Source organism: Seriola lalandi, unplaced genomic scaffold, assembly GCF_002814215.2.
Source record: "Seriola lalandi dorsalis isolate HSWRI2012SDOR001 ecotype SW California unplaced genomic scaffold, Sedor1 jcf7180002054956, whole genome shotgun sequence".
Taxonomy (NCBI): Eukaryota; Metazoa; Chordata; class Actinopteri; order Carangiformes; family Carangidae; genus Seriola; species Seriola lalandi.
This window is the reverse complement of record NW_019525507.1, coordinates 1,561,022-1,573,207: the sequence shown is the minus strand read 5'-3', so window position 1 is coordinate 1,573,207 and position 12,186 is coordinate 1,561,022. Positions and strand designations below refer to the sequence as shown.

At 39.8% G+C, this 12,186-nt stretch overlaps 1 protein-coding gene across 1 annotated transcript in view; it reads right to left on the bottom strand.

Annotated features, from left to right (window-relative positions):
• The window catches only part of LOC111645745 (cadherin-18), an 80,653-nt gene that overhangs the window by 25,324 nt on the left and 43,143 nt on the right, over positions 1 to 12,186 (bottom strand). The window contains exons 5-7 of the mRNA XM_023395040.2: positions 6,008 to 6,175; positions 4,560 to 4,747; positions 3,538 to 3,791 (exon numbers count right to left, since the gene is read on the bottom strand). Coding sequence (XP_023250808.1) covers positions 3,538 to 3,791; positions 4,560 to 4,747; positions 6,008 to 6,175 — 610 coding nt within the window. The remainder of the gene's footprint in view (positions 1 to 3,537; positions 3,792 to 4,559; positions 4,748 to 6,007; positions 6,176 to 12,186) is intronic.

Here is a 12,186-nt window from a genome sequence, read left to right as displayed (position 1 = left end):
CTTCCCTGCGTTCGCAGAAACACAAACTAAAACAAAGTAATTGTGGATTTTTCTTTTTTCGGTGCAAAATTATTGGAGTGTAATGAACATCAACAAAATTATTTGATAGCAGCGGTGGTAATGATCACTATACAACACAAAAACAAAACGGTTGGATGGATTAAAAAAAACAACATAGAGGCAACTTTGATGTCCTTAAACTTTTTACACTGGTATGGCAAAATTCAAAAGATGTCCTGAGGGTGATTAGAGATATCGTCTGTAAGGTGGCGGCTTCAGGACACCTCCGACTGGGCTCACCTCTACATCTTTCAGACTCGGCTCAACTTTAATTAGTCGAAGGGCGGAATAATAATGATGTAAACATTCACGAGTCTCATAAAAACGCAAACAACACATCATGCAGTCCCGCACATCAAACAAGAGGACTGGCTGATCTAACGTTCTGTCAAGAGGTGGGTGGATTTGAAAAAAAAAAAAGGCCTGGAGAAGCATTAATGTATAGTCCTTTGTCAGCTTCACTTGTACTTTGCTCATTTCTTCTTTAAGTGGAGTTGCTAATGTTTTGCAGATGCTAAAGTGTTAGCATGCTACATAGACATCTTAAAATATAGTCAAGAACGGTGTTAATCCAGTCAAATTGTTTCCTATTGGACAAATATGATTTTTTTACCCTGCTGGTAGTGCTAGATGTGAAGAATCAATCTTATCAAGCCATGGGTGCAGGATAAAAAGATTGGTACTAGATAGAGCAGAATGGTATGTTAGTATTATATATGATGTATGTGTATGTTTATTCATATTATATATTATTATACCATATACCATGTTTAGTTTAAGTTGATCAGGTATGAAAATACTGAGGTTGAGCTTGTTGTTGTTGTTTTTGTTGATGTGGGAAGTGTAAATTGTATATGTGGAGAAATCAAATTAAAATCTTAGTACCGACCTTCAAAGTCATTCAGATTGACATTATCCACTGGGGACCATTTAACTTTTCTGTTAGATGACCAATCTGACTTTAGAAGTAGATTCTTATTTTTACATTTATATTTCTACAAATTGTTCAGATGTCTCAAAACTGGCAATATTTTATGCGTTTTTGGTTGTTTACTACTAAAGATAAAAAAAAAACATAATAGTTGGTTAAAGCTGAAGACGGGACTGATTGGAATCTACACAACCAGGCCAAGAAGTTTTCACAACTGTTCCTGGTGATTATGATAATGTGTATGAGCAACCAGGGGAAATGAGCCATCAAGACTTCGCTTGGCTATTTAGATGTCAATTTCACGCCAACATTTGAAATGTCACTTCAATAACATATTTATTTCAACGCAGGCGCGGGCAGACTCGATGATCAAAGCGATGATCAAATACTGATCCCTGCTGCATTCTGCAGTCTGACGCCAACACGGGGAGCGGCGGCGCGGATGTTCAGCCTTTTTTCCGGGTTCAAGTGGATGTCACTGAAGCGCATCCCGCTGACCTCCTCTTCATGTGGTGAACATTGGAAGTGATGCACCGTAGGAATGGACAAAGAGGAGGTATCCCGCAAGGAGAGCGGTGAAACGCTTTCATATGTAGATTGCCTTCTTGTTTACAACAAATCTTTCACAAAGTCTTAAGATTCTGACATAAATCAAAGAATTAGCTTTACCCCGTGTCATCCTGTCATTCCATGCTGTACATTATTCATCAGGAGGCGCAGAGCCCACCTCTCCAAAAACATAGCGGACTGTAGTATGGTCATAAGTCTACTTAATGCTGTATAGAAAGCCCCAGGGCTCTGCCGCCTATGTAATAGCAACAGAAGATTGCTTCTTATTGACATATCAGCAATACCTCATCTCATGAGGAGTCTCATCTTTACAGTTACTCCATCATTTACGCCGGGGCAAGAGAAGGAATTCAAATTAATACGAGCGGCGCGTAGTTGCTTGAGTGTAATGTCATGAAACGAGGTACCTGTGCAGAGCAAAAACCGAAGATTAGTCCACTGCCTAGGGCTAACATCAATCTTTTTTTCAGCAAGTACACAAGCATGTGTTTAGAGTGCATATAAATGTGCTAAGCAGTTGTATTGCCTCGGGTTATTTCACAGGTTCGCAAACAAAATAACAATCTATGTGATGATGCCAAAAAATGAGAAAGATCCATTAAGCATATTACTGATGTTCTGTGGAGATATGAAAACGTTGAGCGCATGTGTAGTATCACGACCGAACAGGAGGCTATTGAATGCATTGCACTCCATCTTTCAGTCTATTTAATTATGCTTTTATTTTGGTATGAAGTTCATAGCCACATGAAATATCCTTGATTGGATTTTGAACTTTGAATTGTCACTGTCCAGTCCCATTTTCTTTTCCTTCTCCTGCCCCGCAACATTACTGAGCCAGTTCTTTTGCGTGGCGCCATCTGTGTTTTCCATATGCTTACAGTCATCACCAAGAGCAAACTCCGAAAGATAACTCCTTCAGCCAGCAACCTCATTGGTATTCCGAGTATCTTATCCGAGTGTGTCACCTCATCCCTGATCCGCAAAGCACTCACAATCACACGTGACCAAGACCACCCACTCCACCGGCACTTTTACCCTCCCCTTCATTCTCGCCGCAGGTACAGAGTTCCCATGAGCAGGAAGGCGCTTGTGTTCCTAATAATAAGTAACCCCAATCCATAGTGTCAATCCATATCTTAATAACCGCCTCTGCTGTAATTAACTGTCCCATAAACCCTCCGTTTAAGTCTGTATATATGTCCTAATTGTCTGTGTCATGCACCTACTGTGGAAATAAAGTCCATCTACTGCAAACGCATCATTGACAGACACTGAGTATGTGCAGACTAATGCTAAACCCAATGCTCAAATGTTGTATCTATTACATGAAGAAGAGATATTACATGCAAATTGGAGTTTTAGTAAGACAAACATTTCTTGGAGGCAGAAATAATCTTATTAGTCGACTTCATGGGCAAAGCCAAAGCACCTCAGTTTTTTTTTTTTTTTGCAGCAACATGGATCAACTTTCAACCTGAATGCCAAAAAAAAAAGAAAAAAAGAAAAAGAAATTAATAAATAAGCAACCAAATTTGAGTCCAAAACTGGACTCTCGCATGGCGAACATATGCTTTATCAGCTATGCTAATCAAACAGATATGGTAAACAGGCTTTTAAGAATTCTTCTGAAATCAATCTGGCAAAAAGCTGCCATGTTTCAAAAAACAAAAAAGTAAAGTTTTTGGCAACCAATTACTTGACAAAGTGGCAAAGTTACATTGGCTGCCGGTCACAGCTGAAAGCGTGCTGAGTCTTAAAATAAGCTTCATGATATTAGCAGCCTCCTCTCTTACCTCCTCTCTGCACTGATATTTCATAACAAGAAAAAAAAAAAACTGTAGATCTTCAGCTTCTGTCCAATGATGCAAAACCAATAAGACAGTGTGCCTACAGAGCAGCTCTCCGTCTCTGCATTTGTAATCATTTCACTTCTTGCTTGTGTATATATATGCGTCGAGCAGTTAGTGCCTTACCTGACAGGGCTGTTTCTGCTGTCAGGATCTCGAGCAGTTACAGCTCCCACCTCCGTGCCGCTCGGTGCGTTCTCATACACATCCATGATATAATAATCCATAGAAAAGACGGGGGCTTCGTCCACGTCCCCAACCGTTATTTTAAGGGTGGTGGAATCTTTGAAAGAACCCAGATAGGAAAAACGAGGATCCATGTGCGTGTTCACCCCCTCGATGTGGAGGGTGTAGGTTTTCTTTCTCTCGTAGTTCAGAGGCTGTTGGGAAAAAGGCACCATAGGAACATGTGATCAGCACTCTCGCGGTACAAAGGAGTTAAGCTTGATTTGAATTATCCAGGTGAGAATAAGTGAACGCTCACGGTAAGCCCTCAAACACGACTGTGATCACTTTTTCAGAAAAATTAGTAACTTGATTCTTAATTTTTCTCTTCTTAACGGCTCTTGCTGAAATCAAACTAAAATAGTCCAATATTTACTAAACTTAAATCAGATCAAATGAAATAATAAATGACTTGTCTGAGAGCTGTCAGTTTAATGTCATGTGTTGACAAGAAATCTAATTTAGTGCAGAATCTTTTTAGCTGCATATAGACAGTTAAATCGTGTGGTTTTCACTGAAAACATTCATTAAACTCAAATTCAACATTACTACAAAAGACGGCATAAGAGTGTTAGATCTAGATGAATAAATTTCCTGCTGCGTATTATTCTAAATAATTTGGGACTTGCATATCACCTCTTCTATTTTTAATGCATTACCTCCATTAACCATTAAAACCCCCATAAGTGTGTATGCATGAGTTGCCTATAATGCAGATAGAATATTTGATGCAAAACATTATCAAATTGTTCACACATCCCCACCCAGATCATCCAAATTCTGCTCTACAGCACCACTAGAGGTCAAAACTGCACATTCCACCCTTCAGTCTGTATTCCCTCAGTGCTGGGCTGATGCATGAGGCCATTTCCTTGACATTTCTAAGAAAGAACCTCTTTCTGTGTTCATGAGTGTATGCTTACCTTTTTGAGGCTGATGATTCCCTCTCTCGTGTCTCTGTCCGTGGTTATGGAAAACATGTTGGCCCCCTCGGAGTTAATGATGCTGTACTTGATGTCTGCATTGACGCCAAGGTCCTCATCGTTGGCTTTGATCTTCCCCACCGGTTTACCTACTTGTGCTGATTCAGGGACGTACAGCTGGTAATTTTCTGTGGATGAACATTGATGTGTACCAATTTAGAGACAGCAAAAAAAAAAAAAAACTGCCTTAAACACAGGCCGATCTGCCCCACATCACTGTCTGAATGTCATCCTAAAAGGGCTTAGTTAAGCAATTTGATTCTGTCACCCTTTGTTCCTGAGGAAATGTCATTAAAAATACTCTGCAGTGCTTCAATTGACATTAAATGCTAAACTGAGGTTGATAGCGCTGCAGTGAAGCAGATCAAAACTCTGAGGCAGATGATTATTCAGAAAATGTTGATGGTTTTGAAATAGTTTTTCACCGCGGCACAAAATGAAAAACTCAGAGCCGAGGGGGGATTGTGTTTGATGAGGCACTTTCAAAGGCAAAGAATCACAACTTCATCATTACTTAAATTTATCATTAAAATGGAGAAAATTCAGACGGCAAAAAAAGAGGGTTTAGATGAATGCTTTTCTAATTTTGCTAATTACGGAAAATTTGACTGCGATATTAGACCACTGAGTCACACAATAATGAAGTATAATACATCATAGTGAGGAATGCAGAATAGGTCTATGAGGGGAAGCCTCAGTAATCCATGATTTGCTCCCTAAACCTTCTAAGACTGATAAATGGTTAATCAATGCATGCATGGAGAAATTATAATTAAAATAATTTTAATTTTGTCTCTGCAAATACTGCCATGATGATGTTTTCTCTTTTCCTTCGTGCAGCGAAACCAGAGAATACACTCTTAACGGATAATCTGTCATGCGCAACCGTATTAAGAGTTTTGCTCCACATAGCACTTTTCTTACAGTTACTTTTCTTGCTATCTTTCCACTCCCACAATGAAAATCCGGCACAGAAGTCTTCTTACAAATGCTTTTCAGGTAGCGGAGCTGCCTCAGGCGGCTGTAGTGGAGCGAAGCTGCTGGGAACAGCTTATTACATTACCAGCCACAGCTTGGGTCATTTAATGTAATAGAAGCTAATTCAAGTTAGTAGCAGTAAAACATTACCATTGCCATTGGTTATTTTGTTAAATTAACCTTCTGGTTCTTTAACTAGCAAAGCAACCAAAAGGCAACAATTTTCTCAGGGTAAAGATTTTTCAAATAGAGGCTACAGCCAAAGAAAATGTAGTGTCCTCCAGTTTCCTGAATGTGAAGCATCTTTTTCCAACACAACCCACTAATGAATAACTGTTCTTAAACTTCATTTGTGATGTATTTTGTTATTTCTTTTGCGACGTCATATTCAGGCAGCGCTCCATACATACTTTGGGGAAACTTGGGCGGGTTGTCGTTGACGTCCGTCAGAGTGATGTTGATGGTGGTGGAGCCAGAGAGGCCTCCGACCTGGCCCGCCATGTCTTTGGCTTGGATAACGACTGTGTAGTGTTCTCTGGCTTCCCGGTCCATGTTAGCTAAGGCCGTCCTGATGATTCCTGCAAACAGAACCATTTACACTTAAATAGGAATTAATGACGTTTTATTATATCAGCATTAAAAAAAAGAGCAAGCAGATAGTGGTTAATAACAACTGATAATAATCTTTTGAGAGTTAACAAAACAAGAAGCTGGCAAAAAAAAAATCTAGATTAAGACACAGGAAGGGATTGTTGTTGAGAGAGTGAACGATCATTGCCCTAATATTTTCTCCACGAAGACCTCTTTCAGTTATGGACTACTCATGCAGCACTTTTCCTTTAAAGACAAACACCATTAAGCTGCGTCTTTCATCTTTGATCCTCCTGGTCGCTCGTTGTCAAGGTTAGCCCTTCCTCACTTTTAGTTATATTTAAAATGACTATGCAACCTTGGATCGGGACAGAATGCAACTTTCTAAGGCGCCCACTCAATCACATTTATCACTACAATAACACAGCAAACACAGCCATGAACTTTCACAATGCTAACTCAGTGATATATGACTGCACCTCTGCCCACTACAGACAAACTGTACACAGGTAAATTGTAACTGAGTCACAAGCTACAAAGACAGGCGCAGTATTTGTTTCCTGTGTTGCTGGGTGGTACCTGATTTATTGAACATAACAACGACATGTCTTGCACATATATTTGTCTGTGTGTTTCTTAATGTGTCTGTTAGTCTATATTAGCTTTGTGTGTGTGTGTGCGTGGTTATATCTGTGCTAGAGGGTTAATTTCCCACCATTGCTCCTGAAACCCCATCGCCACATGGAGCCTGATTTAATATGTTCCACCAGTTACATCAGCGTTCATTGTAAATCTCGCTTTTTCCCCAGAGCCAAGACCCTCTGGCAACCATTGAACTTATGGTCTTGTGAACTTGTGAACCCTGCAGTTATACACAATGGTTGAACGGGAGCAGTGAGACCCAGGAGAAAATGGCATGGCGTTGATCACAAAGTGGAATGGACTTTGCTGCCGTTGCCTCCTGTTGTGAGAGTGGAAATCACAACAAGTGGCTTTTGATAAGATGGCTGTGGTGACTGAAGGAAAGCATCACTAAAGCATGGTCAGTGTGTAGTATGTATAGAAAAAAATAAGCTGCTAAAGGTACTAATCACATGTTTGGCATGAATTACATTATACCTGTCTCTTATACACATCTTCAATGAGGTAAAGAAACAACCCCCAATGACAGCCAAAGATTTGAAGGCATCATTGGAACTGGCTAACATCTCTGTTCATGAGTCTACAATATGTAAAACATTGAACAAGCAGGGTATCTACGGCAGGACACCACGAAGGAAGCCACTGCTTACTAAAAAGAACATTGCTGCACGCCTGAAGTTTGCAAAAGAGCACACTGACACTCCACAGCGGCACTGGCAAAATGTTTTGTGGACTGATGAAACTAAGATTGAACTATTTGGAAAAAACAAACAGCACTACATTTGGCGTAGAAAGGGCACGGCATATCGCCATGAAAACATCGTCCCAACCGTAAAGTATGGTGGAGGAAACCTCATGATTTGGGCCTGCTTTGCTGCAGCAGGGCCTGGTCAGCTTGCAATCATTGAGGGGAAGATGAATTCCCAAGTTTATCAGAGAATTCTTCAAGATAATCTGAGAATGTCTGTACATCAGCTGAAACTCTAGAAAGTGAGTTATGCAACAGGACAACGACCCAAAACACCGGAGCAAGTCCACAACAGAATGGTTCCAGAAAAACCAAAATCTGCCTTTTGGAGTGGCTCAACCCAATAAAAATGCTATGGATTGACTTGAAGAGAGCCATACACATGAGACATCCAAAGAATATGGCAGAGCTTAAGCAGTTGTGCCAGGAAGAATGGGCAAAAATTCCTCCTCAACAATGTGCAGTTCTGATCCAGAGCTACAGGAAGCGCCTGGTTGAGGTTATTGCTGCTAAGGGGGGGGTCAACCAGTTATTAATTCTAAGGGTTCACTTACTTTTTCCACTGCCATTTTGAATGTTGAATGAGTGTGTTCAATAAAGACATGAAAGATCTGATTTTTTTTCTTGTGTTATCATTTTAGACACATTATATTTGTCAGTACCCTTGACTTAGATGAAGATCAGATCAGATTTTATGACAAATTTATTCAGAAAACCATGATATTCCAAAAGGTTCACATACTTTTTCTTGCCACTGTATATAATCAAACTACATTATATTCTTTCACTGCTTTTCTTCACCCTGCCTCTGGGAGGCAAGATGAATGAAATTGGCCTTTTCCACAAACATGGCCGTATTTACGTACAATAAATAATAATAAATAATCATTCTCACTAAAAGTGTTTTGTGTAGCATTATAAAGTGTCTAGTTGACTACATCTCATTACACAGGTGCTGGGACAGCAATCATTTTCACAAGATTGTCACAAGACAAGAGATTTAAGATCACTAGCTGACAAGCTAACGGTAAATCCTGAGCTCTTAGTGTATCATGATTGAATACTGTTTTGCCAAAGGACACAGCTGAAAGAAAAAAGAACTGACTGTACACCTCCTGCCCTCCTCCCTCAGGAGTATGTTAAGGCCAAAAACAGAGGTAAAAGGAAAGTAACTAAAAGGAAATATAAGACAACTGTTTGCTAACAAGTTCAGCAACTTAAATGTTATGTTCAACAACAAGTCCGATGCTATTCATAGGGAAATGACCAAAGACCTAATCCACTCACATAGATTTCTCTTGCAGTAATGTTCATGGGGTTTAAAGTTGCATGTGGCAGCTGGATTTAAAGCAGATATTTTTGCATAAATTAGACACACTATTAAAAATGCAGGCTATATCTACATTCCTTAAAATGTGTCTGACTCAGACAGCTGAGCTGACCAAGTAAGTTAGAATTTGTACCAGTTATTCTGTTAGTAATTTCCAATTCAAACCCTGACAGCGTGGATTGAACAAAACTTAATTTTGGGGCAAGTTAATGCAGTTTTATGGTTTCCTAATTTCACCAAAGAGGCAGCTATAGCTGTGTTATACAATAGGTCATTTTCCTCTTTCTTTCTTCATGACTCTATAGACAGAAACTAATCCACTCGCCTCAGGCAGAATAATCATTAAAACTGGGTCAAGGAGCAAGGCAGCCAACAGTATTAAGATCCATGGGATCTTAGGTTACACATCATCTGTGACACTGAGCTGTGGCTCAGGTCGCACTGACTGCCGGTGATCCAAGACTCATCAGCAGTGCATCCACAAAAGGACAAGATATATTCTAAATGGCATGGTATAGTAAAATCGAATTATCATAGATAAATGAAATAAGAGAAAACGTACATGAGCAGTCAGTGTTCTACTAAAAGAAATGCATTCAAGAGATGACCTAATGTCAGATGATTCTACGATCTCTGCAGTGTAACATTTAAAAGTTTGTAAGGTAAGGTATTAATTCAAAGTTAAACTTGACAAGGTGATGAAGTTTCTGTGAATGAGCTGTGAATAGAGCTTCTATTGCCAAATCCACAGTGGGATGACTGAACCCCAACCTATTGACTCCTCCTGTTCATATTTCTCTAATGGCTAATGGTTAAGAAAAGTTTGTCAGTGTAAAATGTCACAAGTACACTTTGTGTCCTCGAATTCCAACTCAAGGCCCCACAGAAGCACTATACTGTTAGATGCATTGTGAGGTAAGGCAAAACTAGATTCAGCCGCTTTATATTGCAGTATATTGCTTTAGTTCTGCTTGCAACCCCCCCCCCCCCAAAAAAAAAAAAAAAAAAAAAAAAACAAACAAAACACAACAACCGTTAAGTGGGGCAGCAAGCTAGACAGACACTAATGTGTTGTAGGGCTTTATTCCGAAGCATATCAAAGCAAAAAAAGGTAGGTTTCCTCTCTGACACTATGTGTAAATATTTTGTCAAAGCCACATTTGCATTTTGTTCATGTCACTTATTCTTTTATTGGTTTGATATCAGGATTAGTTCTTGATTTAAAAGTAACACTGGTTATAGTATATTGTAACTCCAGTTGTAGCTGAATAATTACCCTCATTAAATGGAAGTCGACTGACCTTTGAGTTGGTGGTGAATTATACGTTGCTACGTTCTGCCTTTCAAATGCTAAGCAGACAGTGATAGACTGCGTTCTGCTTAAACTCTGACCGAGTTGATGAGACAGATTAACACTGTGCCGCCGTGACATCCTGGTTCTCCTGTTGGAAATGCGAGAACCTTGAGTTAAATGTGCAGGAATTATAAACGCTGGCATTTTTAGCCTGTCAATACTGGGACTCTCTGTGATTTGAAAGCTGCCAAGATGTTAGTAATGTCTCCGCTGTGTAAATACACTGGAACATCTGTATTACTGCTTCAGGAAGAGTAAAACAATAAAAACTATTTCCTGGGAATACACTAAATACAGGACAGTGCATTTAAATACAAAGACAACATTGATAATCAGTCGGCCATTCTTCTCCGGCAGCGGACTGCTTCGTGTTTTGAAACCTTGAAATATTACATGTAAATGGCAACAAAAAAAATGTTTTGAATTTTTTTTCTTATTGCAAATAGAAAAAAATGTCTGGTCTTTTGCTCCCACACATGAAGTCCATGAACTCTATATGTTCAGAAGAGATTAATTTTATTTTTGCCAAATTGCCAGGTCTCAGGATGGATCTTGCTGCTTCTCTGGGTTTCTCATTAAAGTGCTCGCAGCCACTTTTCTGTAATGACAGCGGCTCTGCAAAAACTCTATTGGAAGTCCTTTGTTATTAACTGAAGTCTTAGCATTACTTAACCTGGGGTCCTTGAGACACACAGACCTTGGCAAGTGGCCACGCTTTCCATTAAAACAACACTATGACAGACAATCTGACCTTTCAAGTCTCTTATTACCCCTTCACTCATGAAAGTGCATTGCTCCTGAGCAATATTTTACAGTGGTGGGTTAAGAAACGATGAGCACACACTAAAAGTATGAGATTTTCCCAGTGTTGTCCACAACAGTGAGGAGGACCTGCTGTCAGTCATACGTCGACACAAAACAGCTGCACTCCTGTCTCTGGCCATTCAGAAACAAACACAACTATCAGACAGAAGAGAGCAATACAGCTACATTATAAACATACAATCACTGACCTGCATTCATTCTTGAATTTAATTCTTTTAACAATACAGAAACAGCCTAAGGCAAACTCTTTGGGAAGTGCAAGTACCTGAAAGGTATGTCAGTACTTTGACATGAAGATCGCACCCCTGAACTCCCAAGCCTGACCATTTCTGAGCCGTAATACCTCAGATTGTCTCAGCTAAATCTCTATGGAGCTCGTCAGTTAATTTAGAAAATAATTGAGAAAGAGCTGACTTCCTTGAACCTGGGCCCATTTGACACAGTGAGGTGGTTAGCCTTTTCCTCAACCTCCCCAGTCTATTAGAGTTGATACCATCACACTATCCACCTCTTTGTCTGGCTGGAAACTTCTAAAGGAGGACAATCTCCTGGGTGAACAAAAAGGATTATAGAAGATTACTAAAGCGCTCTTCAATCTCCAGCTTCAGGAATCTTGGTTTTTTTGGCCCATCCAATACGATGTTATCCCTGTGTGTCTGCACTCTTAGCATTTCTGGAGAAAAAGGTAGATAACATCAAAAGAAGCCACTACAATAATCACAGAAATCATAATAGTACATGACTTCTTTTTACTTTACAACGATTCTCTCTTTTATATATTAGATCATATATCTGATTGAGAATAATTGGTTGGACTCATCGAGGCTTCATCACAACTGATTGACCAAGTGACAGTGTTCTCCTTCATCTAACCTGCAGTAAGACTTAATCCATGAACCGCAGAAGGGAAAAAAAAAAAAGTCTTGATCTATGTCAGCTCCTTCAATAAACTCGAACACTCACAAATCCCAGATCAGCAGAGAAATTAGCCTATTTAGGATGCAAAAGGGACTTAGGGGTTCTGCAGTGTGTGAGTGTGCGTGCGAGTACAGATGTGAGGTGGGGTTTTTTTTTCTGGGGGGGGGGGGGGGGGGGGGGG